The sequence below is a fragment of the Physeter macrocephalus genome, chromosome 7 (assembly GCF_002837175.3).
Source record: "Physeter macrocephalus isolate SW-GA chromosome 7, ASM283717v5, whole genome shotgun sequence".
NCBI classification, from domain to species: Eukaryota; Metazoa; Chordata; class Mammalia; order Artiodactyla; family Physeteridae; genus Physeter; species Physeter macrocephalus.
In genome coordinates, this window is record NC_041220.1 from 66,471,318 (window position 1) to 66,497,069 (window position 25,752).

At 39.5% G+C, this 25,752-nt stretch overlaps 1 protein-coding gene across 1 annotated transcript in view; it reads right to left on the minus strand.

The window, feature by feature from the left end:
• Window positions 1-25,752, minus strand: part of SDAD1 (SDA1 domain containing 1) — a 27,235-nt gene continuing 1,483 nt past the window's right edge. Inside the window, exons 2-22 of the mRNA XM_007122568.4 lie at window positions 23,138-23,242; window positions 22,573-22,671; window positions 20,259-20,369; window positions 18,256-18,327; window positions 18,067-18,167; window positions 17,045-17,102; window positions 16,219-16,293; window positions 14,552-14,653; window positions 13,225-13,294; window positions 12,117-12,220; window positions 10,422-10,479; window positions 9,255-9,313; window positions 8,565-8,641; window positions 7,218-7,315; window positions 7,035-7,111; window positions 6,330-6,459; window positions 4,751-4,845; window positions 4,469-4,659; window positions 4,277-4,361; window positions 2,925-3,086; window positions 1-900 (exon numbers count right to left, since the gene is read on the minus strand). Coding sequence (XP_007122630.2) covers window positions 853-900; window positions 2,925-3,086; window positions 4,277-4,361; window positions 4,469-4,659; window positions 4,751-4,845; window positions 6,330-6,459; window positions 7,035-7,111; window positions 7,218-7,315; window positions 8,565-8,641; window positions 9,255-9,313; window positions 10,422-10,479; window positions 12,117-12,220; window positions 13,225-13,294; window positions 14,552-14,653; window positions 16,219-16,293; window positions 17,045-17,102; window positions 18,067-18,167; window positions 18,256-18,327; window positions 20,259-20,369; window positions 22,573-22,671; window positions 23,138-23,242 — 1,977 coding nt within the window. The 3' untranslated portion in view covers window positions 1-852. The remainder of the gene's footprint in view (window positions 901-2,924; window positions 3,087-4,276; window positions 4,362-4,468; window positions 4,660-4,750; window positions 4,846-6,329; window positions 6,460-7,034; window positions 7,112-7,217; window positions 7,316-8,564; window positions 8,642-9,254; window positions 9,314-10,421; window positions 10,480-12,116; window positions 12,221-13,224; window positions 13,295-14,551; window positions 14,654-16,218; window positions 16,294-17,044; window positions 17,103-18,066; window positions 18,168-18,255; window positions 18,328-20,258; window positions 20,370-22,572; window positions 22,672-23,137; window positions 23,243-25,752) is intronic.

Sequence of the window (25,752 nt, forward strand, 5' to 3'; positions counted from 1 at the left end):
TATTTGACATTAGAAACCTTTTATTGAGTGAGACAAGGCAAACGGTGGGATGAAAATATTACAGGGTGAAGGAAGGCTGAGGAAACCAATCTAATTTCTTTTTCCTCTATGGAAGAATGAGCAGCCCAAATGATGAACTGAAGCCACTCCAAGATTGCTATTTATATGTAAGGCAATGTAAAATGCGAGGTTTTAACCAAAAAGCCTGTATCTGGCATTAAAAAAAAAATTACATCTTTTGGATGGATGGACTAAAAAAGCTATACTGTCTACCCAGAATCTGTACAGCAGGGACCTGTTTTCAGCAGGTAAGCCTATTTACAAGTAAGATCCTCTTACTCTTGTAACATTGTCCTGTTTTAAGAGAATATATAACTCCCATCCCCTGCAGAGTTAGTCCATAAGGCCTCTGTGACCCCATAGAAGCATGAACCTATCTCTACTAGAGAACTATTTATACAACACTGTAAATACACAGATACATACTTGCCCCTCGCCCCATCCTACAAATAGGCTATAAATACCTTGAGTGAGGAGTTGTGGCTCATTCAATTTTATATCTTCAGTGACAATTAATAGGCACTCTCTCTCTCTCTCTATATATATATAATTATTATTTTTTTGCCTGAACACTAAATGAAAATGATTTTACAACACCACTACTGTTTACATTTCAAACATTCCCACCCCTACCCATCTCTAAAATAAGAACACCAGAAGCTACCAAGTTTACCGTGGTTTTCACAATATAGTGCTTTTGGACTTTTTAATGTAAACATTCTTAATATACTAGTTTTCAGAATAATGACACGAATTTAGCATTCTCCCTGGAATGGAAAACTTGCTTGGAAGTTACTTCATTCTTTTTCTCTTTTTCAAGAGAGCATCTCGTAAAGCCAGCTGGAAGATAAAAAAAAAAATAAAAATGTAAATATGATCTACAGAAAAAGACCACAGGACCAATGTTCACAGTGAACCTATGAACATCCTTATAAAGTCTTACAGTTCCCAAAAGAAAACAACAGAATATTAAAGATTATTAAGAATAAACCCAAATTATAAAAAGAAGATAACCAAGGTCAATGTACACATCTTAAGTGTGTGATGGATATCATTCCATTAATTCCCAAGCACCCACCACTCTTTGAGTCCTAGAAACTTTAAAGCATTTTTTGGGGTGGAAGTTGCCTGGCTCTAATCAAGCTTTTTGAATTTTATGACTTTAAGTTATTGACTCCTTGCCTTTAGCTCAGATCTGGGTCTTGGTATGTCTTCATAGATATGCAGAATAACTGGGACACTTATGGTAGAAAAAAAAAATCAAGCAGTTCATTTTAACCTAATTTGCATGGCTAAGAAGGTATTTCTCAGATTCAGCTGTGTCTTATTTTCTCATTTGTAAAGTCAGTTTAATCACAGTATGTGTTCATATTGTTCACATGAACTAGCACATATCCAGTGAACTAACTTCCTCTTACAAAATTCTTTAATCTTTGAGAGAACTATTTTATACTGAAAGAGGTACTGAGAGGAACAAAACAAGGCTTCTCTAGCATGCCAAAAAAAAGCACGCTAAAAAATAGAGGAAGTAGGGGCTGGGGGAACACCCCTAGATAAAACGTAGCAAGGTCACAAAAACCTCAAAACGAAGCAAGGCCTGCCAACTGGATGATCATTATTTCCTCGACCCAAAAATCTTATAAAGGGCAGGGGAAGGATAAACTAATGAATTTAATCAATTCAACCATGCATTTAAATTGAATTGGCAAAATTCAGACTATTTAACGGCACCTCTCCTTTCACCTAAACTTTCAACAAATTCTAATCAAAATTACTGTCACTTTATTACTTACATACATTGTTGAAGAGTTTAGAACTACAAAGATTAAATAAACAGAGTTAGTCATACTGACTTGGTTCCCACACTGATGGAGCCCTGGCCCTGGAGAGCTGGCTGTCACTTTCAGGCCTGGCAGGCTCATCCTTGGCTTGCAATTTAGGAACACTGGTTCAGAATGTGGCACTATTTTACCCTTGACCTGACTTCCTAGAGATTCTTCCTAGTACATTTAGATATACACTCTGGCACACTGGCAGTAGAGGAGGATATAAAAACATAAATTTGTTTTACTACAATGAATTATGAAATAAGCAAGCCAACAGAGCAGTACAGGACTACCCATCAAAGACTGAAAATGGATAAAACGCAATTCCAAAGGTCTGTAAACATAATGGCTTTGCAAAAGGGTACACAGAGAAAGGATCGTGCCAACAACAGAACTGTTAGTTTGTACTGCTTTCCTGAAACTGTTACTGAGATACTACCACACATAATTATTGCTTTTTGGAAAAAAGTACTATATAATAAACACTCAAAAATTATTATTCAGGGCTTCCCTGGTGGCGCGGTGGTTGAGAGTCTGCCTGCCGATGCAGGGGACACGGGTTCATGCCCCGGTCCGGGAAGATCCCACATGCCGTGGAGCGGCTGGGCCCGTGAGCCATGGCCACTGAGCCTGCGCGTCCGGAGCCTCCAGGAGAGGCCGCGGAGGTGAGAGGCCCATGTACCGCAAAAAAATATATATATATATATTATTCAGTTAATTTTGATATATTTCACAGATGCAATGTCAAGAGAATTTTAGGATAGGAATGGACCTCAGAGGTCATCTAGTTTTAACTCCTTTATTTACAGAGGAGGAAAATGGCCTCCCTTTGGTCGCACAGCTGAATCTCAGCAAAGTCAGGTCTAGGATTTACAAGCCCTGACCGCTTTCCACCTCTCCATGCTGTCCAATAATGCACCCCATTAATCCTAAGACACACATAATACAAGGTTTTAGAAGGCACAACTCCACTCAAATGTAGAGAAGTCTCAGAACAACAATACCACTCTACCCAGTCAAGCTTCAAGTTGAACTCACCTGCTTTTCTCGGAAGGATCGCTTATTTTTTGACCGGACGTTATGACTATACCTCATCATCATGAAGTTCTTCTGTTTTTTCTTCTCCTTATTCGTGGAACTGGAAAATGGATTCATTTTGGTTTTCCTCCTCACAAATTCTTTTCGGTCTGTTTTTCCAGCCTATCAGCACACACACACAAAAATACCACTGCAGGAGTTATCTCATCAACATACACGTCTCCTCTGTGCCAGCTCCGCTGGATGCCAAGGACACTAAGGTGGAGGGAACACACAGTCACTGCTCCCTAGAGACTCAGTTCAGTCCAGGGGAAGAAATGACCATGATGTGTTGTGACCGGGCAAGGGGAGCTCAGGGGAAGAAAAGGTTTCTTAGAGGCCAGAGGAGCCTCTGAGAAAGGGAGACCCTGTGAGCTGTTTTTTGCAGGACGAAGGCCTTCCTGGTGAGGAAAGAAGGGAAGGGTAGAGCATTTCAGGTAGGAATAGTATATGCAAAGTTGCGGTGGAGAAAGACCATGGGTTTTCAAACTTATCTAAACAAGTGTCAGTACAAATGGAATAGAGGGTAATGCGGAGCCCATTTGGAATGGCGTCTGAAACAAGTCAAGGTAGAGAAAATGAAGCTGGAAAGGTAGGCAGGCTGCAGTCGCAAACAGCTACAGGACTTGCCTGAGACAGCTCTGTCTCTGGCTTTACTTTAATGGCTGTAAACATTCCCCCGCTTTTCTTGTAGCTCTGGCATAAGTACTGAGCCTCCCTGAGACCGTGAACATATAACGGTGCCTTTCTGTGCTCTACAGCTTGTCTTAGACGGTGGTTACATACATGGCTATCAAGTTGTTAAAACTCATCTAACTGAACACGTCTTATCTGTGCCTTTTATTCTATGTTAATTACACTTTTATTTAAAACATTAAAATAAAATACTGCAGGGACTTCCCTGGTGGCACAGTGGTTAAGAATCCACCTGCCAACGCAGGGGACACGGGTTCAATTCCTGGTCCGGGAAGATCCCACATGCCGCGGAGCAACTAAGCTGCTCCGCCACAACTTCTGAGCCTGCGCTCTAGAGCCTGCGAGCCACAACTACTGAGCCCACGCGCCGCAACTGCTAAAGTCCGTGTGCCTAGAGCCCGTGCTCTGCAACAAGAGAAGCCACCGCAATGGGAAGCCTGCGGACCTCAACGCAGAGCAGCCCCCGCTCGCCGCAACTAGAGAAAGCCCGCGCGCAGAAACGAAGACCCAATGCAGCCAAAAAAACCCTGCAGTTCTGTGCCTATAAAAGTTCTGAGTCATATTTCACTTTATCTGCTTTCTGTTTAAACAACTAGGCAATGACATGCCCCACTCACCATTGCAGTTGCTAGTCTTGTCTCCTTGTCAGACTTTGGCTTTTTATGAAGGCGTTCAATGTCCCGAAGAGAAAGTAACTCACCCCTGGGGTGAAGGAAAAAATGTAATATGAGACAAGGATGGAATTCCTTTTCCTAATACTTTCATAATCACGTGAGCTGACTGAAGACCTGGTGTACACACTGTCTTACCTGGGTTCCTCATCACTGTCTATTTCGACGTATTTCCTCTTTTGGGCTTTCCCAGGGGCAGCGTCGAGTTCTTTCCTCATTTGGGCCATTCGGATTTTCTGGAAGTCTTCCTGACTTAACACTCGGCTAGTGCTGACGGCCGCGGCTTTGGCTTTCCGCTCCTCCAAGGGCATGCTGTTCAGCTTCTCAGACTTGAAAGGACACAACACAGGCTTAAAAGGCTATTAGCTCCAGTGAGGGCGTAGACCCTCAACACTGAGAAAAGGACATTTAAGAACTTACGATTTCTTTCTGTTCTTCATCGGAAGAATGGTGCACGTCAACCCACTCGCCATCGGAAACTGCCTCATCACTGAGACTGGTGTTTTCCCACTCATCTGTGTGAAAAAGAGCACACCCTTAGCACCCACTTTATGTTGAGTGTTCATGGTACATTGAGATAAATCAAACAACAGAAAACTTAGGTAATGAACCTCAAATAGATGCTCACCAAGAATTGAGCAATATTATTGTTAAATAAACCACACCAACTTAATTAAGTCAAGGAACGGAGAATAAGCACTGATCAATTATCCACCATGAGCCCAAACTTTACAATCTTTCTCTAACCCTCGTGACTCAACAAAAGAGGAATAGAGTCTAGAGTTAAGTCACATGCCCCAGGCCACACTGCTAGAAATGCAGCCTACACTGAAATTCGGAAAATCATGTATGACTCTAGAGCCCACATTCTTTCCACCAAACTAGCCATGTCCATCAGAACTGTACTTGTACATTTACAGTGGCCACATACAAGTTATTTAACTTGTCTAAGCACATTTACAGGTTTGAGAAATTAGTTAGAAAGAAGTCATTCAGAGAACCAAGGGAGAAAATTTTGGTTGTGTGAGAACCTTGTAGACACCTCAGTAAAGAGGTATCAGAGTTTCTAACGGAGCCACCACAGTAAGCTTTCGAAATGAAGGATACCTGCAGTCTCTCAGCAGATGCCCATGTTCTGTAAGACAGTGTCCCAGCTCTTAGGCACGGCCTACACAGCCATTCACGTGAGGCCCCGCCTCTATCTCTAGTCTCACCGCTTTCTGTGCATCACCTTGTATCCTACATTCTAACAGTTTCCTAAACCCTTCAGCACTTTGCTCACAGTTTGCCTGGAAAGTCTCCACTATACTATCATTGCTCACTAATCATTCCAAATACGGCTCATGGGTCACCATTTCCCTGAAGCCTTTGTTGAACCTCTGAGGTGGACCTGACCTCTCTCCAGCCCTTATACCCCACTCCAATCATAAATCCTGTTAATGATTTATTAGCTGTTTATGAAAGACCCTCAAGGACAAGAATCATTATCATTCATCTTTGCTTTGACAGTGGCTGGCTCACAGCTAATGCTTACGAAAGTTTTGTTGAAATAATGAAGGAATGAACAGGAAGAAGACAGGACCCTAGCAACCAATGCAGTAAATGCTAACCCTGGAAATGGGAATGGAGTTCCTCAAGCATTCTTCAACCAGTTCAACAAGGATTCTCCTTCAACAGGAGGGTTGCTATAGACTAATCTTCATTTTTTTTTCTAGGCAACAAAAGAAACCCATTATCTTTCCCAAGTGTCAAACAGCATGCCCTTGATAAGGGGCAGCCAATCTGAAGGACATGGAAAGGCATTTCCTACACCAGAACGTAAATTCTCTCAGAGCAGGACCATGCCCATTTGACCTTCAGTGCACAACAGGGCGTAGCACATAGTCATTACTCAGGAAACATCTGCTGAATCAATGTCCAAACAGTATAAAGATTGCAAGATCAGTACAGATATAGTAGGAGTGATTTTGTCCTGAATAATGGTGAAACAAAAATGAACCTTCATCATCTTCAGCATTTTTTTCTCCTTTTTCAACTTCCAGAACTTCTGCTCCTGGAATGTAATCTTTAGCATCCAGTTCTCCATATTCTTGCACTCTTGCTTCTATGGAGGCCTCTGTAGGCTTACCCTAAAGGAAAGGAACTAGTTTTTAATGAAGTGCTTAAACTGCAAAACATTATTCATGAAAAGGATTCTCTAGGATTATGAATTGAGAGGGAGAATCACAAAAAGTGGAAGCAATCGAATGACAAAAAGAGTCCGCCAATGTCTTGGGTCAAAGTAAATCCCCCAGCCAGAACGAACTTTGCCCACTGTTTTCTTGCTTTCTTCTGATCCACCTCAGGAAACTTCAATTAAGTCTTGAGATCTCTCCTTCTGTTACATACATGCATCTTTCTTTGTCCCAACTTGAAAGAGGTAGTATCTGGTTAGGGAACAGCCTGTTCAATACTGGCATCAGTTACTGACTTCAAACAGTCTAACAGGTCTATAAGAGTTATTCATCATCAAAGAGCAAATACCAACTATAAAACAGTTAAGCAATAGTATTCAATCAATTTTATTCTGAGCTTGAAGAATGAAACTACATGTATCACCAATACTCCTAACAGAAGCATCAGAAATACTCTAACTCAAATTGTAGGAAATGACCCTCACTTTCTGAGACCAAATCCTTGATCAACATATGTATGCTTCACCTACCCGGAATTTCTTTTGTAACATCTGAGGATTCAGTGTTCGGAAGAGCTGAATCAAAGTTCTAGCAGACATCATCACATCTGGAAAATAATACCTTTAATTAGAAACTTCAAAGCAAAGAGTCTATTGAGGTCAAAATGAGTTACTCTGTACTCTTTGATCTGTTGAGAATAACACACCACTTACTCTTATCTTTGTGTGTTTTATACTGAGCCAGGTCTTGGAGAAGTTCTTCAGTCATGGCTAGAGGACATCGAGCTGTTATCTCTTTTATAGCATTGATTCTAAAAAAAAGGAAAAAAAATAAATTAAAAAACAAACAAAAAAAACCCCAGCAGTTTCATGTGGTTCAACCTAAGAATATTTTCTAAAAAGACTAAATCAAAAGGAATGTAAGTTGGGTTTTATAGGTCTTAGGTCCCTAAAACTGCAGCATGGTAGAGTGTGGGGGTGGGGAGCCTCAGAGGGCTTTGATTCCAGACAGTTTACTGCCATTTCCTCTACTAGAAAGATAAGAAACAGTGTCATCTCTGTAAAATACAGGCATACCTCAGAGATATTGCAGGTTTGGTTCCAGACCACTGCAATAAAGTGAGTCACACATATTTTTTGGTTTCCTAGTACATACAAAAGTTATGTTTAACTATACTGTAGTCTATACTGTAGTGTACAATAGCACTATGTCTTAAAAAGTACATACCTTAATTAAAAAATACTTTATTGCTAAAAATGTAACCTTCATCTGAGCCTTCAGTGAGGCATAATCTTTTTGCTGGTGGAAAGTTTGAAATATTGTGAGAATTACCAAAATGTTACACAGAGGCATGAAGTGAGCCAATGCTGCTGCAAAAATGTCACCGATAGACTTGCTCCACACAAAGCCGCCACAAACCTTCAATTTGTAAAAAAAACGCAGTATCCGTGAAGAGCAATACAGCGAAGGGCAATAAAAGGAAGTGTGCCTGTATATAACAGCAGCATTTATTCGCCAACTCTAGGGGAGATAGTACTAGGTCAAATAAGGAAAAGTTAAAGGTCTTTAGGGCTGTTATCCCAGCAATATTTTCCAAGGGAGCTAAAAAGTAGCTGTCCAGCATACTGCTTAGTTATCAGGACAGATGAGTCGTCCTTAAATTAGTGCTCACTCATTTAGTGCTTTTGAATTAATCAAAAGGGCCACTGAACCGCCTTGGGATTAAAAAATGATTCCATAACGAATCATTTGTTCTAGGGAAGATAGGAATACAGGGCAGAAGACAGAAGGAAAACATTTTGATTGCCACACAAGCATTCACTTGAAAGAGGGAAAGCTAGTTAAAAAACAAAACATTGATTAGAAGGGCAAATATCTTTTCTCTGGCTCAAAATTCTGACCAATAAATTAAAAATACCAAGCCTGCTGAGAAGACTGAAGTGTCCTTTAAACTGTTTTTGCAGAGAGCACATTATAGCTGAAATTTTACATCTTGGTAATGGAAAGCAAACCCAGTGCGTTACAACCATACCCACTGCCTACAGCCACGTTCTACATACCCTACTGTCATGACCTCTCCAGAGTTCTTGTCGGTAACAAAATTGTTGGCCACAGTCATAAGCAATGACTGCATGATCTGAACGGGAGGGAGAGAAAGGATATGAGTGCTGGTAAAACGTCTATACCTACTCAAACGCTTGACGATGAAGGGACCATAAACTATTACAGTGGAAAAACAGCCCTCCACCTTTGGTTTGGGAGTTGGAAGGATCAAGACTGAGGAAGACTGAGAGAAAAATATTCCACTTTATGTTTCAGCCTTCCTCTTAGCTATCCTCAGCTTAAATTTGGCTCGCCTTTAATATTAGTTTTCAACATGGATTAAAAATTGCTTTAACCCAGGATCATCCAACCCTATTTTAATCAAAGAAAGAAATGATCAGTTTTGAATAATAATCACTATAAATTCACTAATATTCTTGCCCTCCCCAGCATAAAATTTGGCAATGAAACAAAACCAGAATTCTCAACAACTTGTCCAAAATAAACTTTACTTTGTACAGTAAAATGTTTTTACTTCTATGAGTAAACTTCTATGGATATCTCCTTAAGAGCTAGTGTCTCTTCTACTCAGCTTAAAAAAGGCAGGGAGGACAGTACTCCCTGTGGGAAAAGCCACCATGATATACGTAGTGGCAGGGCTACGTATACATTAGATCCTGACAGAAGTAAAGTTTAAGAGTTCTCACCTCTGGGGGTACTAAGTGATGAGATGCCTGTGCAGCAAACAGAAGGATCTTCGTTACTTCTAAAAATGTCAGAGATTGGAAAGGCCACAGTCAGTTTATTGCCCTGCCCTCAGGACCACAGCAAACACGGCCAGCACACGCTGGCCCTAATGTTACTGCGGCTAACTCTGCCCCAACACCCAGCCCCCGACATCTGCATAGCTCACTGCCTCGCTTCCTTCTGGTCCTGCTTAACTGCTGCCTTATCAAAATGGTTTCCTGACCACAAAATCGACACAGAACCCACCCCAGCATTCCCTGCTGTCCTCACCTGCTTCCTTTTTCCTCAAAATACTGACCGTCACCTGGACATATTATACACAGCACTCTGTGGATCGCCCTCTAGAATGTAAGCTCTATGAAGGTGAGGATGTTACTTTGTGTTCACTGGTGTCTAATGCAGTGCTCAGACTAGAAATCACTCAATAAATGAATACATACAAACACAAATATACACACACTCTCCCTTTAAAGGGGCAGTATGGATAAAGAACAAGGCCTCTGGCAAAACAAAGAAGTGAGGTGAAGCCTAATCAGCCATTATTTGCTGAGTGATCTTGGTCTTTTTTTTTTTCTTTCTACACCTCTCAGGATTGAAGTGAGGATTAAATGAGATGACTGTATGTAAAGCACTTAGCACAGTGCTTGGCTCATGTTGAATGTTCAATAAATGTTCATTTCTTTCCTACCTTGGTTCAAGTTCAAAGGCAAAAACAACCATCTCTTCCCTTCCTGCTTTCATGTTGCTTTTAGTTAAGAATATAAATGAGGGCAATGAAAGCAATAAGTTAAACCCTGGTATCTATAATGAAGTTACAATAAATAGTCAAAATTCTTTTTTAGAATTTTTCACATGAGTATTTATAGTATTACAAAAAGACTTGCTTTGAGAAACCAACATTTTGTTTCGGTGTTTTTTTCCCCCTCAAATAATTATTTCTTAAAGTTGATGAGCAGAACAATTACCTGATGGCAGAATCTGGAAAGAAAACATACAGGTTTCTCTCCTTGTCTCTGAAGCAGAACACACTTCACTCCTAACTCTTGTCTTTAGTATTAATTCCAGAACAAAAGACTGGATGGTTAACCCCAAGGCCACCAAAGGAACACAGCAAGTGGAAGCCTTACCTCTTTGGTGGGGCTGCAGAAACCTCTGCACAAAGGGGTAGAAGTTGAAAAGAAAAAGCTGTGGAAAGAAGAATGCACCGACTTTAATATATACCTAGCTGAGCTGTGGAGTTTCATTTCTCCATGATGCAATTACATCACCAAGCTCAACTAACTGGGAATCATTTTTTTACTTTCTTTTCCTCTCAACAAGCATTCATCCTCCAGGATGATTCAATGTGCTGTATTAACCAAAGAAAGGAAGGGCTTGTTGCTATCCTATTATGTCAAGGAAGAAGAAAGTGTACACAGAATAAACCAGGGGGTGAAAAGGCAGTCAAAAAGCAACTTTCTTCTACTTTTAAATTGGTGTGGCTGCAGAACCAATTTTTTAGTCTTCAAAGATAATAGTAACTCAAATCTGAATAGCGCCTAGTGTAATCTGATCACCAAAAAACCCACGGTCTAGTTTTGTTATGGGATACCAGTCCAACCACACTGGAGGAATTACTCTGAGCTCCATATTTTAGACAGAAAACACTAACATTCTGGAGTCTACCTAGATAAAGGAGACAAGGATCCAGTTATTAAAGCAATTGTAATTTTAACTTCAAGAAGAGAAACTTTGGAGATGGCCTAGTCTTTTTCAAAGTTCATCATGTGAGAATAAATTTTTTTCTATTTTAGCCACAGAGCAAAACCAGGACCAGAGAAATAAAAGGGAAGACTTGGGTTCAATACAGAGATGGGTGTTCAATTGTAGCCAGTTGTGAAACTCCAGCATCATTTCCATCAAACCATGCTTGAATTAAGTAAGAATCACTTTTGCTCTTCCATTGAGGTCAAATTCAGGTGTGACTTGAAATTACTGCACAAATGTAACAAGAATTGACCTGGTAATCCTGCTTTAGAACTGCAGCCCATGTAGAAAAAGCAATTTATTCACTAAAATGTTAAGTTTTTCTTAGAGAAATGGAATAAGTGCACATTTATTCATTTTTAACTTGATATATGTCTATACTGTTTGATTTTCAATAAAGGAGCCTGTTTTACTTCTTGCTTTTTTTGAAGAAAGCAACACATTCAGTGATGATCAGAATAGCACTAGTTATAGGAGCAAAACTATAGGTTACAACCTCAATGGTCATTCCTTCATGGGCTGAATTTCTGGGAATCCCTCCTTTTTTATAATGGCAGCTAGTCTGAGTATGTGTGAGGTTTCCATATGTATACACAATATATATACATTATACCACCAAGGAGCTCTTGCAATCTAATTTAATATAAAGTGAATGGCCAGAGAACTCAGCTTTGCAAACATGATCCTCCTGCTAGAGTGGGCCGGAAATCAGGAGAGCTATGAAGGGGTAAACTGTGAAATGTAACAACAGTTGATAAAAATATGTGCGCTATGCTGGCTCAGGAAAATGTATAAATGAAACATAGATAAAATAAAATAAAAAGTAGAAAAACAGAACAAAAATAGTCTGTCCATAAACTGAATACATGTACAATTCAACATCCATACTTACTGATAAAAGGACAAAGCGACAAAAACAGCTATTTTCAGAGTGAAATATTTTATCCCTTTGTAAACTGTATGGGTTTAAATGGTTTGGGAGGATAAAATTAAGCCACTGCTCTACCTTAGTGTCCTTTTACCAAGAAAAATTCTAATTCTAATATCTACCACGAGAAACATAATGTTATTCAAACCTCGTGAATTCCCACCAATCTGGAGATGAGGTTCATGAGCATCATCTTCACTTCAAACCTCTCCTTAGAGCTCTCTAGCTGCTTCAGTAGTTTTTCTGCAAAATCTGGAAAGGAGAATATCAGAGAAGTATACTGTGGGCCCATGGTCTATACAACATAATCTAACAGGTGCAGAGAAAAGCAGTAGTTTGATCACTGACTCTGGTATGGCTGTGCCTGAAATCACTCTGCAGAACCAGGATGGTGAAAACAGCGGCGTGACAGAAGGTGAAAAGACTCACACAGGCAAATATACCTTCAATGGTGCCCAAAGTTAAGTCTTAAGGATTTCCAGGATTTTTAGCATCAACATCTTGAGTTACTGTTGACAGATGCTCCACTTATAGTTCTCTGGGGCCTTGCTTCTCAAAGTGTGGTCTGCAGACCACCAGCAGCTGTCCACCTAATAGCTTGTTAGAAATACTGAACTGCAGGCCGCCCCACCCCCAGACCTACTGAATCAGACAGAACCTGTACTTTAACAGGATCCCAAGGTGATCAGTATGTGCCTTAAAGTCCGAGAAACACTGACCTAGAGGAAGGGTCAGCAAACTAAAACTAAAATACAGAGACCATTTAAAAGCTCCACTGCCCAGCCATACCCCATATCAACTAATCGGTCTCTGGGAATAACAGGACCCAAGTACCAGTATAGTTTTATAAATTCCCCAAGTGATTTCAATGTGCACTCTAGTTTGAGAACTAGTGTTCTGGAGCACGGTTTCCCAAACTTTTGGTTTCCACATACCAGTTAAAAAAAAAGGGACTAATAAAAGATTGTCAATTTTTCATTTGGTCAAGTACAATGTCTTATAGTACAAGTACTGTGTTATTAAAGACATGAATTGCAAAGAGAGCTTTTCCTCCATATTTTTCTTATTTTGCTGTGGATTGGGAATCACTGCTTTGGAACAGAATTCTCTAGGCTACAACCAACAGGTAACAACTAAGCATTTACTGATTGTCTATTAAGTGCCAAGGATTTTATATTCCCTCGTAACCTTGAAGGCAGGAAGCTAAATAGGCAGATAAAGCCAACAAGGACCTTGGGAGGTCATAATTATAGTACCTTGGGGATCATGAATCAAGTGAATAGCTGAAAAGTTAAACACTTCCGGTTTTTTCTTCTTCTTTTGTTTCTGAAAGAAAGGGAGAGGAAAACATGTACATTCTGAATTACAGTGAAGAGAGCCTTGGGATTAAATGTGCTAATGTGCTAAAGGCTGTTATCAAGTCCATCACACTATTTATATTTATTTATTTTCCTTATTTTTTTTTGGCTGCGTCGTCGGGTCTTAGTTGCAGCACACTGGATCTTTTGTTGAGGCATGCGGTATCTTTTTGTTACTGTGTGCAGTCTTCTCAGGCTTCTCTCTCGTTGTGGCACGTGGGTTTTCTCTCTCTAGTTGTGGCGCATGGGCTCCAGAGCACGTGGGCTATGTAGTTTGCAGCACGCGGGCTCTCACTGAGGTGCGCGAGCTCAACAGTTGTGGCATGCAGACTTAGCTGCCTCGTGGCATGTGGGATCTTAGTTCCCCAAACAGCAACTGAACCCGTGTCTCCTGCATTGGAAGGTGGATTCTTTACCACTGGCCCACCAGGGAAGTCCCCATCACACTAATTAAAAAGAAAAAAAAAAAATCTTTGTTCCAAAAACCTTTCTTTCAACTAGAAGAACTAAAGGTGGTTTTTGTCTTTTAAGATTAAACCTTGGGGACTTCCCTGGTGGCACAGTGGTTAAGAATCTGCCTGCCAATGCAGGGGACATGGGCTCGATCCCTGGTCTGGGAAGATCCCACATGCCTCAGAGCAACTAAGCCCGTGCGCCACAACTACTTAAGCCTGTGTGCCCAGAGCCCATGCTCCGCAACAAGAGAAGCCACTGCAACGAGAAGACCGCGCACTGCGATGAAGAGTAGCGCCCGCTTGCCACAACTAGAGAAAGCCTGTGCGCAGCAACGAAGACCCAACGCAGCCAAAAATAAATAAATAGATTAAAAAAAAGAAAGATTAAACCTTGGGAATGTTCTAGCTATTAGCACCTGTGAGACTTAAAGGGATTTGGAAATATGAACATTAAAAAACACACAAGGACCAAATTAATGACTTTCAAATAATTATTACAAAACAAAATGTACTTCATTTGCATACTCTTCTGAGAAGACATCGTGATCAAAGCAAATGAATTTAATCAAATTAATTTATTCAAGCCACAGATCTTGCTAGAGCTGAGAACATTTATTCATCTAAAAAATTAGTGCTTAAAAAGTCATCACACATTTCTAAGTCTTTCAAAAATGCTATTTTCTTTATTCCAAATGCTTAAAAGCTTTTCTAAAGACCACATATTCTGCATTCTAATGATTCCTATCTCATTTCCCAGGTACAAGTCTCACCTTGAGGACTTTCATAGCCTTTTCCAACTTTTTCTTGTTTTTGGAGCTTTTCTTCCCTGTGGCATACTGCACTAGCAGGTCTCTTGCTGTTGGTCCTTCATCCTGAAGAATAAACTACTTTGTAAAACTATAAACAAGGAAAATCTGCATAGAAGCAAGGAATAACCCTTTCAATCACTTCTTTGTACTTATACTCTTTGCATGCAGCTATTAAAAATAAACACAACTTTAAAAATTCAATAAAAAACAAATTTGCCCATCTGTAGGAACAGGCACATACAAAGATTTTCACTGCAACACTGGCTTCTGTTTTTATTTTGCTTTTAGTTTTTATTGAAGTATTAATATACAGACAGAATGCAACTTTGTTTTTATTTGAAAAAAGAAACTGGAAACAAATATTTATCAATAGGGAAATGCTTAAACTATAGTACATCCATATTCTGAAATATTATGTGGAGGTTAAAAGAATGAGGTATGGGCTTCCCTGGTGGCACAGTGGTTGAGAGTCCGCCTGCTGATGCAGGGGACACGGGTTCGTGCCCTGGTCCGGGAAGATCCCACATGCCGCGGAGTGGCTAGGCCCGCGAGCCATGGCCGCTGAGCCTGTGCTCCACAACGGGAGAGGCCATAACAGTGAGAGGCCCGCATACCGCCAAAAAAAAAAAAAAAAAGAGCTGGCCGCTGAGCCTGTGCCCCCCAACGGGAGAGGCCATAACAGTGAGAGGCCCGCATACCGCCAAAAAAAAAAAAAAAAAGAGATAGACCTATATATACTAGTAGAAGAATATCTAAATGCATTGGTACATCTATATATGTTATCTATATATGTCATCACAAAGGAAGCAGGTTGCAAAATAATACATATATTAATTATAATTAATAATTATAATAATATAATAATATATTATATAATTATATAAATATATAAATATAAATATAAAATATTTATAATTATAAATAATATAATATAATATAATTATAATAATTATAATTAATAATACATATATTATTTATATATATTTTAAAAACAGACCACGCATAAGGGATGGTTATCTATGAAGAAGGAACTGGGAAGTAGAAATAAGAAAGGATCAAGAAAACTTTTATCTGTAGTATCTGAAATTTTATACAGTAAGAATGTACTGTTCATACATTATTTACTAAAGTAATAACCAAAGGTGTTATCCCATATTCCAGTATTCTTGTTACCAAAATGCTAAAATGGGAAGGGAATTTCTTTTAGAATTTTTTAATATTAATAAAAAATATTTTTTAATAAAGAAAATTTCATGACATCATAAATCCTGATTCTTCCTTTTAAAGATGCTGTACTACCCTTCTTCCTTTCTCCACTCTAAACTTCCATGATGTCAATACTCTACCTCAAAAATATATTGGCAGTAATTTTTATTCTGAGTTTATATAGTGAGATATAGGTATAGCTTTAGCACTAAGAACAAGGTTGAATGAATCTAAGTTTTATTAGTTACTTAACCAATCTTTCTGAATGTAAGTGACAAGTTCTAAATAGAATAAAATCTCAGCATGGCAGAACTCGATAAAGGTAGCACCTAAGTTTCTTTCCAACTTTTACAATCTGTACTGAAAACAATAATAAAATCTGCTAAACTGTAAAGTTCAGAAGTACCTATGGTTAAACTAACCTCAGATTCTGAGTCACTGTCCTGTTTCTCCTCTTCATCTTTTCCAAGGAAGAATGTCAAAGCAGCAACTAATATCTAAAGACCAATTCAAACAAAGTCAATTACTCATCCCAGCTTACAACAAAGAATAAATACTTTTGTCTATATTTTACACATGCATATGAACTAGGATCTGAAGGAAAAAAAAAAAAAGAATGGTAGGATTTGGGCTCATCTGTCTTAGCCCGGCTCTACAAAGTTGTTATCCTTCAAGTAGAAAGTCAGGAACTTCTACATCCCCCCACAAGAAAAGTGATATAGCCCCTCTAACAGAAAGTCGAACATGTCCTTAAATTTCTTTCAGCTGTGCCTGAGCCCAGTAAAAGAGCAGTCAAGAATTACAGAGGTGGGCTTCCCCAGTGGCGCAGTGGTTGAGAGTCCGCCTGCCGAGGCAGGGGACACGGGTTCGTGCCCCGGTCCGGGAAGATCCCACATGCCGCGGAGCGCCCAGGCCAGTGAGCCATGGCCGCTGAGCCTGCGCATCCGGAGCCTGTGCTCCGCAACGGGAGAGGCCACAACATTGAGAGGCCCGCGTACCGCAAAAAAAAAAAAAATTATAGAGGAAAACATAAAATAAACGCTAAGGCTATAGTTTAATAACAAGCATTTTAAAAACTCATAATTTTGCATGACTCCTCTAAAGCACAGATAAACCAGGGAAGCAGCCTAAGCACAAGGAGCATGTCCGCACACCACCTCTTCCTCGCATACCTGTCTCCTTCACCTTCTAGCTGGAGAAGCGGGCTACTCACAGACAATGCCTTCACACAGCCATACACGTGCTCACCTTGGTGACCTTAGAGAAACATGCTGTGGTGATCACATTGACAGTTTTGGCATCATTCCTGGGGGAAGACAGTTAAGTGTTTTAAAGTGAATTTTCATTCGACTGTATTTAACAGCATAGACAATGGCACAAAATAAATAGTAAATATTTCTGACACGTTAAAAATCATAGTTTGTAATATTTCAAAAAGTCACGGGTTGCTAAATAGTCAACTACAGGTAAACATTTAATTCAATTTTAGTCTAGTCTTGTGTCAGAAAATTATGCAGCCATTCAGATGTATTTTTTGAAGAATTTTTAATGACATAAAACCTACTCAAGATAACTGGGGGGGGATAAAAAAACAATAAAAAACTACAATACAGCAAAATTCCAACCATACTTTAAAATTCACATTAAAGAAAAGACAGGAGGAAATAGCATAAAATATTAACTGATTATCTCTAGGGGGTGGGACTATCAATAATTAAAAAAAAAACTTTCTACCTTCTCCAAATCTTCTGCTGCAACGAATATTACTTTTATATTTTTAAAAAATTAGTGAATAAGAAAAGCAAAAGACATGAGTTGGGACACTGTACCAACAAGCCAAAGTTTATGAAACATGATAATTTAAGTATATAAGGTAAATTGATTTGAAAATCTTCAGAGAGGCAGAGTAGAAAGAGCCCGGATTTCACTCAGACAGATCGGGTTTGAATTTCAATTCTGCCTTTTACTACTAAACTTAAACTTATGAACCTATGGGTTTCATTACCTATAAGGTGGGAATAATCCCAAATAAGCTGCATTACACTGTTCTGAAGGTTGAATGAGGTAAGGCATAGTGCAAGTGCTCAAGAAATGGTAGTCAATATTGTTATTAGTCATTTGGATTGCCTCCATATTTTTACTTCCAACTTAATCTATGGCAGAGATATATTAAAGAGCTCAAAATCAAGAAAAATATTTGTGTATGTGTTCTGTGCTAAATATAAATGAATAAAAGACTATTTCGAAAGAGACAGGTACACAGATATTACCAGATGTTTCTTCTGTACAGTTCAATCATTACATCCAAAGATATCTTGGCTGCAGTTGCACTGCTATCTCTTAACATGGTATACATGAAATTCTGCAATACCTGAAGAAAAAGAGCAGAAAGAAGACTTAATAAACTGCACAATACTGTGGTACAATGCTGCAAACATGGAAAACAAAAGGGTACTTACTACATTCACTTTATTGTTCTTGTGTTTTGCATTTATATTCTTGATATCAGTCACAATATGAGTATATAAAGTCTGAGGAAAAGAAACAAAAACATATACACATTAACCAACATTTCTAACCTTGCTTAATTTGGAGAGAAATATAAATGTACTGGAGGATTTAATTTTCCCCATTTTTCATTCTATCACAAAACAGACCAAAAACAAATAAAACAAACAAAAAAAATCAGGTAAAGCAAAATGAAAGTTACCCTCAAAAGGTTAAATATGAAGTTATATGACCCAACATTTCCACTCCTAGTTATATACCCAAAAGAAATGAAAATATATTTCCAACCAATGTTCACACATATATTCATAGCTGCATTATTCCTAACAGCCAGAAAGTGAAAACAACCCAAATGTCCATTAATTGATGAGTGGATAAACAAAATGTGGTATAACCAGACAATGAAATATTATTTGGCAACAAAAAGTAATGAATACTGACATATGCTACAACATGAATGAACTTGGAAAACATTATGCTAAGTGAAAGAAGCCAGTGACAAAAAAATTACATATTACATGATTCCATTTACACGAACTATCCCGAGTAGGCAAATCTATAGAGACCAAAAGTACATTGGTGGTTGCCTAGGGCTGGGACACATGGGAAGATGGAAAGTAACTGCTAATGGGAATGGGGCTTCTTTTGTGGGTGCTATAAGTGTTCTAAAACTGAGTGTGGTGATGGTTGTAAAACTCTGCGACGACACTAAAAACCCCTGAATTGTACATTTAAATGGATGTATTGTATGTGAATTACATCTCAATAAATTTGTTTTTTTTGTTTTGTTTTGTTTTTAAAAAGGAAAGTCAGGGCTTCCCTGGTGGCACAGTGGTTAAGAATCCGCCTGCCAATGCAGGGGCATGGGTTCGAGCCCTGGTCTGGGAAGATCACACATGCCACGAAGCAACTAAGCCCACGTGCCACAACTACTGAGCCTGTGCTCTAAAGCCCGCGAGCTACAACTACTGAGCCTGTGTGCCACAACTACTGAAGCCCATGTGCCCTAGAGCCCGTGCTCCACAACAAGAGAAGCCACCGCAATGAGAAGACCAAGCACCACAACGAAGAGTAGCCCCCGCTCGCTGCAACTAGAGAAAGCCCACACGCAGCAACGAAGACCCAACGCAGCCAAAAATAAATAAATTAAAAAAAAAATAAATTAAAAAAATAAAAAGGAAAGTCCAAGCCCTTAACTGCATGCAAGACAATATTGGGATTTTTACAAATATCATTGGTACCCAAAATATGCTCCCCTGGATCACTTTTATTCACAAGTTAGTCCAAGAAGTACATTGCTAAAATCAAATGGTTGCAGTCTCTTAATATTTTGAAAAAAAAAAATTTTTTTTTAAGTTAATGTATGTAAACTTTAGTTTCTCTTTCTTAAAATTCTTTCATAAATCTTCAACTTCTGGTCTTACTTATACAAGCAAACACGAAGTCACAGGGAAATATTAATAACAAAAAAAGTCAGTTTTGGGGGGAAGAGGGTGGGAGTGGTTACAGCCACGAGTGTCCAGTCCATGCTCTGATTTAGCTGGTCAGTACAGCTCAGTGGAAAAGGGCTTGGGTTCTGGAGCCAGGTTCCCTGGTTTATGTTCCTGCCTCACCACTCAGAAGCTGTGTGACCCTGGGAACATCACTCTATCTCTCTGTGCCTCAGCCTTTTCATCTATAAAATAACAACAATAACCCCTATCTCATGGCACTTTGTGAGTAAACGAATACGTAAAATGCTCTGAAAATGGTAACCTAGCAAAAAGTAAACAATAAATGTTAGCTATCACCACTATATTGCATGCACACAATGGTCAATTTTTTTCCTATCAAAATTATTCTTAGCTGTATCCAATAGTATGAAGCATCAAGGGACTCCAAATGCTATAAGTTTCATGTCACTGCAAGGAAGAATGAGATATGGAGCGGAGCGGGGAGTGATTTTGCTCTTTACCTTTCGCAGAAGCTTATCGTGGCAACGCAGAAGTTCAAAGAAGAGTTCTAGCAAACTTGATGGATTGATGAGATTCTTATTTCTCAGCAAGATCAAAGCTTTGCAAAATGTCTCAGGAAGGAAAAAAAAAACATACTATAAGACAATGATAAAGTTAGGATGAGAAAATGGAGCAAGTATATCCCCAAAGTACTTAATGTCTTCTACTAACTAGTATTGCATTATTCTAGGCATGGGAACAGAACAGTCAGTCTCTGCCCTCATGGAGCTTACACTGGGGGTGGAGCAGAAGAGGGGACAGGCAAGCAAGTAAGCATATCAACAGGCATACCTCATACAGGAAGGAAATAAAACAGGGTAATATAATTGCTACGTAGTGACTGCAGGAGGGCTCCTTTACACAGGAGGTCAAGGAAGTATCAACAGAGAAAAATGCAGTGATCAGTAAATCCACAGAGATAAGAAAGGTGGGTTACAATAACATAACACACTAAACTGGGATAATCAAACTGAATTTGTGACCTAACAAGGCATTCTTTTGAAATACAGTTAGTAGTAAGAACGGCCCAATGGTAGTTGTAGCACCCTTGCTTATCACCAACTTTCATGAGTACACTCTAAAGAGGAATGCTAATTATACAGACTCAATCCCTTGCTTCCTAGCAACATCCTAATTATTTTAAAAAACCCACTAATCATCATAAAACACTATAAAGAAATATACACACACATTTATTTATTTAATAATGCCTGCAGACCAATTTGGTTGGGTACTGTTAGCACACAAAACTTAAAGAAGACCTAATTACTTGGAAAGACACTAAGTCTCCACACTCAAAATCTCAAATCTGTACGGCCCACAAGGACTTGACCTAAGTCTTGACCTAAGTAAAAGTCTTCTGTAATGGTTCAAGTTTGAAGCCTATTAGGGTGTGCTGCCAGGTCCCATGTCCCAACTGAGAGTTAATCAGAGACTCCAACCTTGGCTTGTCTGAGATGGTATTCTTTTTTTTTTTTTTTTGGCCTGATCAAATTAAGATAATCCTAGAGAAGTATAAAAATTGAAGAATTACAGAAAGCCTGGGAAAATGCAAGAATAAGAAACACAGTTGAATCTACAGACTTAGCATTTTTATAAGTTTTGGTAAAGGATATTAGTATGTTTTGAGATCATATTTGTGTAAGTTCTACCAGCTGTAAAGGTGTTTGAAAAGCTGATATATAAAATTTGAAAATGCCTCTGGTTGGGTTCCCTAGAAGGAGAACCCAATTTATTACAGAGGTTTGTCCAGGGTGTGCTCTCTTCCAGAAGGGAAGTAAAAGAAGCAGGATAGGGCAGAGAAAAGCTGGGCAAGGATGTGTCCTTGGCTGGAGACTAGCTTTAGTCTCATTACAGAGAAGCCCTGGAGCACAAACTGCAACACAAAGTTGGACCTTTGGGAAGGGTTGGGCTTTTGAACCTCTGGGTTAGTCAGATACCACCTGTGGGCTGGGAGGGCCACTTCCCAGGCGCTAGGGCTCCCATTCAGCTGAAGACAGTGCTCCAGAGAAAGGGCAGCTGGGGGCCATTAGCAGCCAACATTCCCCGCGGGTGGGAGAAATGGGAGCACTAGCCTGGTAAAGGGGACCCCAGACAGCACCCAATGTCAATCACTACGGTAACAATGTTTAAATGCTCAAACTGGCCAATTAATAGATAAATGTCTAAACTAAGCTTTATAAAAACTATAGGTTATAATTAGGGTTCTTCATGCATTTGAGATTTGAATGACTAGAAGGAATCACCTAATCAAAAAAGGGAAGGGCTTCCCTGGTGGCGCAGTGGTTGAGAGTCCGCCTGCAGATGCAGGGGGACACGGGTTCGTGCCCCGGTCTGGGAGGATCCCACATGCCGCGGAGTGGCTGGGCCCGTGAGCCATGGCCGCTGAGCCTGCGCGTCCAGAGCCTGTGCTCCGCAACGGGAGAGGCCACAACAGTGAGAGGCCGCGTACCGCAAAAAAAAAAAAAAAAAAAAAAGGGAAAAGAGCATCTTGGCAGGGTTAGTATACTGGCAGAACTGAGAGATCAGAGAAAGGTGTGCAGCAGAAAAGGAAATGAGCTCAAAAACACAGGAAGGAAGGAAATCATATAGGGACTTACAGGCTAAGTTAATAAGTTTGAGTTTTATTCTGTGCAAATGAGAAGCCACAGAAGGATTTTAAGGAACAGGTGACACACTGATTTACATTTTAGAAAGATGTTTAGATGACAGGCTGTTCTCCTTTAAATACATATTACATGCACACGTGAACACAGCACAATTTATCAATCCTACCATTCGGAGATCTGGATCCAAGACAGTGTGGTTGTAGGACAGAAGATCTTTCAGCTCTTGAGGAAAGTTACTTAAATGTTCTGGATAACAGTGACCAATCTGTAACAAAGCAAAGGCTCTTCTGAAGTTTTTTTTTCTCTCCTATAATTCATATGTACATATTAAGGATGTTCTGCAAAAGAAGAATAAAAGGCTATGTTTCATAGAAGTAGATGGCTCCAAACCATCTCTTTTTCTTCTGCATGCTAATCTCTCTGACCCCTTTCATATTTCCTCTAGTCTTAGTGAAGTATGTGACATGATTCAGAATCTGCTTTTATGATGAATTTGAAGAAAACAAATAGTTTGAAAGCTTTTTTGCTCCGGCTGGTTCTGTGAAAAGCCCTAGTGAAATCCTCTAACTGAACATAAGGAGGAAATAAAATCTGCAAAAAGGGAACATTAATTTTCTTTTTTAAATTAAGTTTCCACTCCCGAATGGAATGAGGTTGGGTATAAGTGAAAAATATTCTGCAAGCTGTGTGCAACAACTGGTCTTTGTTTTACTAGAAAATTATCTTCTTACCTGTGCCATAAACATCACCAGCTCTGCCAGTTCTTTGCTGGGTTTATTTGGTTGTAATTTGAAAATCTCCACATTGGATTTGTAGTGATTATACTGCTGTAGAAACTGTAGAAAAATAAAATATAAATTGGTCACCTTCTATTATAAGACTTTCTCAGTAGAGAATTAAAAATTACTTAGAAATCTTTGATAATGGCATTGAGAAAAAGATGCGGCAAAGGTATGTAGAAACACTATGTTTTCCTTATCAGAATTCTTCAAAATGAGTTTTGAAAAATCTGCGCACATTTTGGGTAAAGACCCTTTCCCTTATCATTAGAAATTTAGGTAGTAAGGTATAAAGAACAGTGAAACAAGAGTCAAAAACTCAGATCTGGCTCTCTACTGCCATTTACTATCTAAATGACCCCTTACTATATTGTCCATGTATATAGAGCACTAATATCTGCAGAAATATATGAGTCAGAAAATGTAAATTATAATTCAAGTACACAAAGCTCTCCAGTCAAAATTCCCCTCTTCTTTTAAATAATAATGATGATTTTATCCTGGAGTTCTAGATAAGATGTGTTAACAGGCAAAAGCAATAGACACACAGAAATAATAATAGCTTCCATTTATTCAGCACTTGCTATGTGCCAAACTCATCGTGTACATTATTTCATTTAATTATGTTTAATCCTAACAACAACCCAACAATCTAATGTTGGAACTCACAAGGCCTCAGTTCTACACCCTAGAGCTACTCTCATGCCTAGGCCATGGCTTTAAACTATGTGTGTATGTGTTAGATAGAGTGATAGTGAGAAAGGAGGAGAGGGGGAAGGGAAGGGGAGGGAGAGAGAGACACTCAGAAAGAGAATGAGTATTTCTTTCTTTCTTTCTTTTTTTAAATTTGGCTGCTCCAGGTCTTAGTTGCAGCACGTGGGAGCTTCGTTGTGGCCTGCGGGATCTAGTTCCCTGACTAGGGATTGAACTCAGGCCCCCAGCATTGGGAGCGTGGAGTCTTAACCACTGGACCACCACGGAAGTCCCAAGAATGAGTATTTCTTTATATTACCAGCCCTAACTGGTTCAGTGAGCTCCGAATTCATATATCCAATTGCCTGTTTAGATGTCTAACAGACATCTTAAACTTAGCCTAGTCAAAAAATGTAACCCCTGATTTCCCCAACAAAACTGCTAAGCCTCCAGTTTTCTCCAAGAGTAGGAATCAAGAGGGAGACCTGCAGTCCCTACATGCTTCTTAAGACCCTACCTCTCTTAACTCCACGTCACCACTGACAAGTGAAGAGAGGGCTCCATAACTCAGTGTGCTCCTGGCAAGATTCTTATCCCACTTCTTGCCCTAGATGACTAGAATGTAATCTAATGAGAAAAGTATTTTTATCTGTACTGCTCACTACCATAGTCCCAGTACCTAGTACATAACAGGTACTAACTAGTATTTGTCAGATACCCAGATGCAGAAATAAAAAACCTGAACCATCCTTCCTTCCTTCTTTTTTCCTTATCCCCCATATCCACTCTACCAGGAAGTCCTACTAGCTCTATTTCCATGTAGAGCTAGTCCCAATCTGTTCACTTCTCTCCACCTGTGTTGGTAATTCCAGTGGCATCACCATCCCTTGCCTAGGCTATTCTGACAGCTATCATATTAGTTACCCTGCTTCCGATCTTGCTGCTCTACAATCCATTCTATCTACAGCCTCCAGAATAAATCTTTAATAATACAAATCAGATCATGTCACACCTCTGCTTAAAACTCTTCAATGGCTCCTTAACACACTAAGAGTAAAATCTTAATTCCTTACTGTGTTTTAAAAGGCCCCACATCATCCCACCTCTGTCTGCCTGCATTTCCCACATCATCTTACACTACCCTCTTCCGTGCTCACTACATTTTAGCCACACTGGCTGCCTCTCTACTTCTTTTCCATCAATAGCTTCTTCACTTCTTATTCCCCCTATCTAGAATGCTCTTGATCTGTCTCAATATCATAGCAGACAAGCCTTCCCTGTTCATGGGAGCCAAATCAACAGCCTCCAATTCTAACATATTCATATCCAGTTTTACTTTCTTCAGAATTCTTACTACTATATGTTTTCCATCACTAGAATATAAGTCCAAGAGAAGAAGGCTCTTGTATCTTATTTATCATTGCATCCTGAGTGCTGAGAATTATACTAACACACAGTAGGTACAATACGTGTCAATTTGCATACATATTTGTTAAGTGAATGAAACAGTAATCCTCTGAAACAGGTATTATCTCCTTCTCACATATTAAAATACGCGTAGGCTCAAGTGGTTAACCCTCTCTGGTTACACAACTGGTCAACAGTTGGGCCGGGATACGGAGTTAGTTTTGAAACCAATGCTTTTAAATACAGCACTGTACAGACTCTCAGCTATTACTTGGTCTAATGGTTTATAATGCTTCACACATCTCAAAGCCTCGCCTATATTACTTAACTTTTTTTTTTTTTTTTTTTTTTGTGCGGTACACGGGCCTCTCACTGTTGTGGCCTCTCCCATTGCGGAGCACAGGCTCCGGACGCGCAGGCTCAGCAGCCATGGCTCACGGGCCCAGCCGCTCCGCGGCATGTGGGAT